This window comes from Rhagoletis zephyria, unplaced genomic scaffold, assembly GCF_001687245.7.
Source record: "Rhagoletis zephyria isolate East Lansing unplaced genomic scaffold, Rhagoletis_zephyria_1.1 Rzeph_scaffold_05384, whole genome shotgun sequence".
NCBI lineage: Eukaryota > Metazoa > Arthropoda > Insecta > Diptera > Tephritidae > Rhagoletis > Rhagoletis zephyria.
The window spans coordinates 1-7,351 of NW_016162467.1; the positions used below are offsets into that span (position 1 = coordinate 1).

At 31.4% G+C, this 7,351-nt stretch overlaps 1 protein-coding gene across 1 annotated transcript; it reads left to right on the forward strand.

The window, feature by feature from the left end:
* The first annotated feature begins 10 nt into the window (after positions 1–10).
* LOC108372036 (serine/threonine-protein kinase mig-15-like) lies at positions 11–1,599 on the forward strand. Its single transcript, XM_017627671.1, has 4 exons — positions 11–156; positions 235–369; positions 434–508; positions 648–1,599. Exons 2-4 carry the CDS (start codon positions 289–291, stop codon positions 819–821), a joined length of 330 nt encoding a protein of 109 aa, XP_017483160.1. The 5' UTR covers positions 11–156; positions 235–288; the 3' UTR covers positions 822–1,599.
* Positions 1,600–7,351: the final 5,752 nt, after the last annotated feature.

Sequence of the window (7,351 nt, forward strand, 5' to 3'; positions counted from 1 at the left end):
TCTTAGAATTTCGGCGATTTGGAACATCGTCCGCTGCTAGTAGATCTCACCATAGAAGATCAATCGCGTCTTAAAGTGATTTACGGCTCTGCAGAGGGTTTCCACGCGGTCGATTTGGACTCCGCTGAAGTATACGATATTTATCTTCCTAAACATGTAAGTGAACCTTAAGTGAACCATACACGGTTCGTTATTTAATAATATTTTTCCCTTTTCTCTTTTGTTGTTGTGCAGACTCACGATGCAATCATTCCGCATTGTATAGTGGCGCTTCCAAATTCAAATGGCATGCAACTATTGCTTTGCTACGATAATGAAGGTGTCTATGTAAATACGGTTGGGCGAGTTTCAAAGAACATTGTATTGCAGGTACATACTAGGTTACTACGATTTTATTTCTGTTTAATCCTATATTCGGTGTACTGTTTTTTAGTGGGGCGAAATGCCGACATCGGTGGCTTACATCGGCACTGGACAAATCATGGGCTGGGGCAACAAAGCAATAGAAGTGAGTACAATACATACAATAATTCAATTGCAGTATCAAGCGTGCTATATTTATAAATGTTTTTTTATGCAGATTCGTTCGGTTGAGAGTGGTCATTTGGATGGTGTGTNGATATTTATAAATGTTTTTTTTTATGCAGATTCGTTCGGTTGAGAGTGGTCATTTGGATGGTGTGTTTATGCACAAAAAAGCTCAGCGCTTGAAATTCTTGTGCGAACGAAATGATAAGGTGTTCTTTAGTAGTGCCAAAGGTGCTTCATCGTGTCAAATATACTTCATGACACTTAACAAGCCAGGTATGGCCAATTGGTAATCAGTCAGCGAATTCATGGGATTCGAAGTGATAAACGCGCAACGTAGAAACGTACGATTATAAAATGAGCGTAGAAATGTGGAAACAAATAAAAGCGCTGATTGGTTACGACGACGCAATCGACAGTTTGTTTCTCGTAATTATAAGTGAATTTTAAATTAAAGTATGTAGTAAACCCAAAAAACGAGACAGATGAAATATGAATATGAAATAAAACGCTAATAATGCTGCTTAATACTGCTGAAATTAAAAACCGTATTATAAGCATTAGCAGAGCAAGAAGAAATTTACAACACCAGGAAGATGAAATGAGACGAAATATCAGATATTTAATATGGAATATAACGAAAACTGGAAGTATATGGTACTGAAGTATATACATACATACATCCTTATGCAGGCATGATGATGCTCTGGATACATGAAATTGATTTTGCAAAGGCAGTGAGGAAGCAATATTATAGTGAGCATGCTGAAAACTTGTATTTTAATAAATGCTATTATTAAGTTGTGTTTTGAAAAATTTATAGAAAACAAATTAGAATGAAAACGCAATTACTTCAAATGCAGTTGTTGCAAAGCAAACAAATCCGGCAAATATCCAATACATAAATATCATCATTGCTCGCGCTAAAAATGAGGCATAGTCATAGGCGTAAATTTTGATATTGAAACTCGACACTCGTTAAGGAATGTGTTTCATTAATTTTTAAACAGCTGTCATTTTATTTTCATATAATCATTCGATCACAAATGTCCTGATTGGGGGCCTGCTGTTAGTTTTTCCTCATGAAGGCTGATGCACGGAGANATTTTATTATAGCATTATTTTTTTTTTTTAACAAATTCCATAATTCTAATCCTCAGTTAAATACCGTTAGCGGCGTTACTGACTCCATGCATGTAACATTGTGTCTGTAACGTCGGTAACGATGTTTAACTGGGGATTAGTCTTAACCAGAGATGTTGAAAATGGCCCTAAATCCCCGATTTAACTTACTCGATAGGTATTGCGTGGTTTTTTAAGAGCCTCTTTAATACAAAAAATTGCTTATGAAATTCATACATTTTTTAAATTAAATTTCTTCAACATCCTTCTGCATGAATGGTTTAAAAGTTAGTTTCGCTAAAATACTTTCGTAAGGCATAAACACGAAATTTATTCCTGAAAATGCTGTGCCCCATTTTGAGTGTTCGACCCTTTAATCTTGAAAAGCAATCTATTTGTATTTTTTTGCCTATTTAGATAATTGAATATTCACTAAATTTCACTGCACTGCGGTCTTTTTCCTTTTGCCAAATCTAGTTTAAGTGATTTGCTATTTCAATCAATCTGCAAACCTTGTTTTTGTGAGCTTTACTCACAATGAGTGCCAACTGGTTTAGTTAAATGTTTTATATCCGATATTAAGCTTTTGATATTCGAAATTTTAATAAGTGTGCCTCCTATAGCTTTTGCTCTCAACATTAAATGAAAGAATGTCTAACATTTGGAAAGCTGTCGAAGAGAAATGCAAGTAGCATACATACTAATAAACACTCCGGGTGCTCGCATGTGTTTTGAAAGCGCACATTTTGACTTTTCGAGACATTCAGCTGAGCGCACATACATAGCTGCCACATCGCTTATATATATATATATTTTTTTTTTGCTATTTCCTACATTTTTTAAAAGAAGCAAGCTAATAATGCACTGCATAGAAGTTTGGATTTTTATATTTAAATCGTATTTAAGCTAAGCCAATATGCCCTTGCAATATTCAAAAGCCACAAATAACAAAAAATTATACGAAAGTTTTCGTATTAATTTTAATTTATCTTATATGATGGAATATATAATTTTTTGGTAATGAATTTATTAAATACTATTAAATATATTATACACAAATACATTTACTCTTTACGTGAAAAAAATATGTATGTAGTTTACATTTTTTCGCTCAAATATGGTTGGTCGCCACAGCCGAAGTCGGGCAAGAGACACGCCCTTCGCGGCACCACCATTTCATGGGCTTATTTTAGTTCATCTTAGTTATGTGTTGTAACATGTTTTTTAATTCTATATAAAAATTTAAACGCCATTTGTAAAAATATAAGTGATAGTACATATATATAAATACAAATGAAAAAGTATACATATATTTAGACGAGTAATATAAAAGTGAATGGAAAAAATCTGAGATGGTATAAATGCACGGAAAGAGAATGTATGCAATTCGTTCTCTGCATAGGAAATATGTAGTTCATCATGGATAGGAGTGAAGTGGAGGAGTGCGGTGAAATATTATAAACTTGATAATGAAAAGAAAGAAACAGCCAAACAAACAACACACACACACACACACACATTTTCACACTCAAATAGACACATTTACATACGTAAAGAAAGATAAATGAGCAGTATGTGGAGCTGCATTGCATTGCATGCATGGAAAGTAAATAAATTATATAAAATTAAAAAGAAAGCTAAATAAAGAAGCAGTTTATATACATACATAAGAATACTAAACGGCCTAGTTAAGCATTTTTTACTGAACTTTTTATAAAAGGTCTAGTACAGGACTTTCGCGATAAAAATAAATGCGTACACTCACACAAATGAATTAAAAATTTAATAAGTACGAGTATATAAATGCGTTGGATGTGCATATTAAGTAAAAAAGCAAAGCAACAAATTAACGAGTTAACACATGCAATCATAACAAAAGCAAAAAAGGTAAAAAGGATCTGCAACAAATTTAATTTGTAGTTTTTAGTTGTAATATGTTTTTGTGTTTTTAATGTTCTCCACAAAAAAAAAAATAAAAGAGTAGTTAAATGTGTTTGTGCTTCACCTCACTCACTCTTAAATGCCCCACCAATCAATGTCACAACGTTTCAACATCCGATGCATGCACACATCCAATTTGTAGCTCAAAACTCTTGAATCTTTTTTTTTTTTGCCAATAATATTTTTAAAGTTTCAGGCCGCTGTTTTTGTCAAGGTGCATAACTATGTAAAACCAAGACCACATCCATTTTGTCGCATCAATTTACAATGTTGGATCTTCATATTGAAGTGGCCAAGTCGACTCTCCTATACATGTGTATTTATATGTATATTTGTGTGCAACACTTAATACTATTTGTTTTTAGCTCAAAATCTATTTTAGAAATACAATAATAGCGAACATTAATCTCTTTCGACCAAGCTTCTTTTGCTTTTTCGTGTTTTCAATACAAGATCTACATACATAAATTTAATCAAATTGTAAAATTTAATAAGTATGTATTGGAACTTACTAAAGTCGATAAATGCTTTTTGTTGATTGGTTGAACGCATAAATTATTATTAATGTTCGGATTTCTGTTATTTGGCGTATTGATTAAATCTATTTTATGCCCTAAATCTACTAAACCACTACCCCCTTTTATTATTATTTGTATGTATGTTTAAATTTATAGACCGACATTGATTTGAACAATTTATCGTCTTATTAGTAACCTGTAAAGCGCATATATCTTTAATATTAATTGAAATAAATATGAAATATATATATATAATCTCAAACCTAAAATGGCAAAAAAAATTGTTGTGTTTTTTTTTCTCGCACGTTCACTTTGTTGGTAAAATCTGCATTCTTGCCGGCGACACCTGCTAGTTTGTTTTATTAAGGAAAATGTCAGAAATTGGAGCGCTCGAATAATTGTGATAGAAATTTTGGTGTATTGTATATTCTAAATTTTTTATTGCGGCTATGTTTTTGCTTCATAGTTTTTCCCATGATACAAAAAAGAAGATAGTTTCTCTCTGTCACTTTTCGGGCGCCATATTAACTACATAGAATTAAGCAGATTGTGACATTTCATGCTACCATACCTAATCCTCAAAAATAATTCTTTTGTAAAAAAAAAAAATAATAATTTACAAAATTGAAAGAAAATTTTTTTTCGATTTGAGCAACAAAGAAAATTGAATTTCATACATCTTAATATTTGCAAACCAAGCCAACCAATGTCTTCTGTGAAATTAAAGACCGGTAAATTTGTTGCCCATCGCAAAAATTATTTAATATTAAATTTGTTTATTATACAGCCAATCGTCCAAACTAATTTTGATGTGCTTTGCAAACGGTAGCCCCCCAAGTAAGTCTTTATTTTCGGAGCTTCGTGATATCATAGAATTGTCTCTATTATAGTTACGGACGGTAATATTACTAGACTTTCTCGCATTAATTTTTATTAAGATATACGCAGATGCATTCCGATCCAGCTGAAGATTACGACAAAATGAAAGCTTACGTACAACAGAAAAAAGTTAGCGAATTTAAAACAATTTGGCAAATCAATTATGCATAACATTCTGTAACCCATTAGCAACAATTTTCATCCTTGCAAAAAGTTTCGCGAACTAACTTATTTTGTATATAAAACTTACTGTAAAATATGACGATAAAATATTTAAAAATATTATAAAGACATGTACATTAGGGTGGTCAATAATAAAGTAAAGTCGAAATTTTAATACTCTCACCCCCTAGGATTGTTCTATATCGAAAAAATATACACCTGTTTTTTTCAAATTTGAAATCAAGAAACTAAAAATTGAGCTGCTTCTTTCCTGAGTGCAAAAGCACGAAATACATATATGTATCTGCAAAGCTTCAGCAAAGAAATTAAGAAAATCACAACATAGATTAATGTTTTGTTACATGTTAAGTATGTAAATTTGTTTATTTGGTTTAAAATAAATAATTGTATAAAAACTCGATTTTATTTCCTCATATCTGCACATCGAGATTCTTCAAAAGTAATTTTAACGCTTGAGAAAACGTTGAAATTTGATTATCGATCACATCAACTTGCCTTTTTTACTCTTGTATTGAATCCCAAATATTGAAAAAAAAATCTTCCTTCTCGAAAAATTCCAATGTGGCAAAACTATGCTTAATGTTTACATTTGGAGAAATGTCAAAAATCTGCTTTATAATTTATAATCAAAAAATTGTAGTAATGAAACTACCTTCTTTTTTGTATCATGGGTTTTCCGAATGCATTTATTTTTATTTCATATTAAAAAAAAATTCTACATTGAAGGTGAAACCTAACAAATTTTCCATTGTCACTTAGCTATTGTATTTCACTATTTCTGTATGTTTAAAAGTGAGCTTATTTATTGAGATGTTACGGTCTTGTTTGAGACACTAACAGGCCTATTCTGCGTTGGTAACAAAAACTTTGTCAACGGTAAATAAAGTTCCTGGTAATTTTAAAACCATTTTCGCATTCTTCGCACTGGTAAATTTTGTTACCATCTCATACGCAGGTAACAAAATATTGCCCTGCGAAATATGCAACACCAGAATTTATACAAAACTTCATAGCTGAATTGCTGAATAGATTAAATTGTTGTTGTTAAATTGTTGTGCTTAGAATTGCGGTTACAAGAAGTGGTGTTATTATTTGGTAACAAAATTTTCCGGTGTCAAAATTTTCGGTAACAAGCAGAATGTTAATGTTAATGAAACTGCAGCACTGATGAAAATTTGTACCGCGAGAATGTGCACCAGGGCCTTTATCTGTCATATACACTTACATAGGTCTCTCTTTATGCGGCTTTTCAAACCATTTTTTCGCTGTAGCGATTTTGCTTTTTTGAGAGCAAGTTGAGTTTTTATTACTTTTTTTCAGTGTGTAAGAGACAATGCTTCTGGTAAATAATTTGTGTTTGTATTCTTACATAATTCATGTATTTTTGTGGTATTTCTTTTGTTTTTGGTTAAAATACAGATACAATTTTATTTATTTCATTAATGTTCAGTTTTAGATTGAATAATAAGTGTTGAAGTGGAGAAATACATTTTTTTTTGCTTAATATTGCCTCACTTGATTGTTTTATGTGTTTTTTTTTAGATTTTTTTTACATGGAGTATCTAACTTTCTGCGGTTTTTGAAAATGCTGGAACCAAGGGATACGTTTTTGTATGAAAGTAAAGAATTTTTTTAAAAAAGACCTAAGTGCACATATGTATGTATGTACATTAGCGTGGTTCAAAATGCATGTGAAAAAGTAAAGTCGGAATTTATTGCCGACCCCCTAGGATTGTTCTATACCGAAAAAATATAAGCCTATTTTATATTTTGAAATCAAAAAATATTTAGGGAGGGCTCAAAGCGCTCAAAGTTTGCCATGTATTTTATATGGAAAAAAACCACTTTTCGTAGAAATGGTATAGAATTCTTGAAAATGAATATTTTTCGGTCGTAAAACTCTGTTTCACTTCAGGAGACTCCCAATAATAATACCCAATTGTTTCTTTAACAATTTTCTTATGGGGGGAACAATAAAAAATCGTTAGTATTAAAAAATGGTTTAATAAACAATTGGATATTAATATTGGAAATCTCCTGAAGAGAACCACAGTTTCCGATCAAAAAATATTGATTTCAATTAATTCTATACCATTTCTACGTAAAGTTGTTTTTTTGCCCATACATATAAAATACATGAAAAACTTTGAGCGCTTTGAGGGACTTCTAAAAATTTTTTG

Coding starts and splice junctions, on each gene's coding strand:
- LOC108372036 (XM_017627671.1), top strand. CDS start 289: ATGCAACTATTGCTTTGCTACGATAATGAAGGTGTCTATGTAAATACG. Junction 370..433: donor CAAAGAACATTGTATTGCAG/GTACATACTAGG, acceptor ACTGTTTTTTAG/TGGGGCGAAATGCCGACATC. Junction 509..647: donor GGGGCAACAAAGCAATAGAA/GTGAGTACAATA, acceptor TTTTTTATGCAG/ATTCGTTCGGTTGAGAGTGG.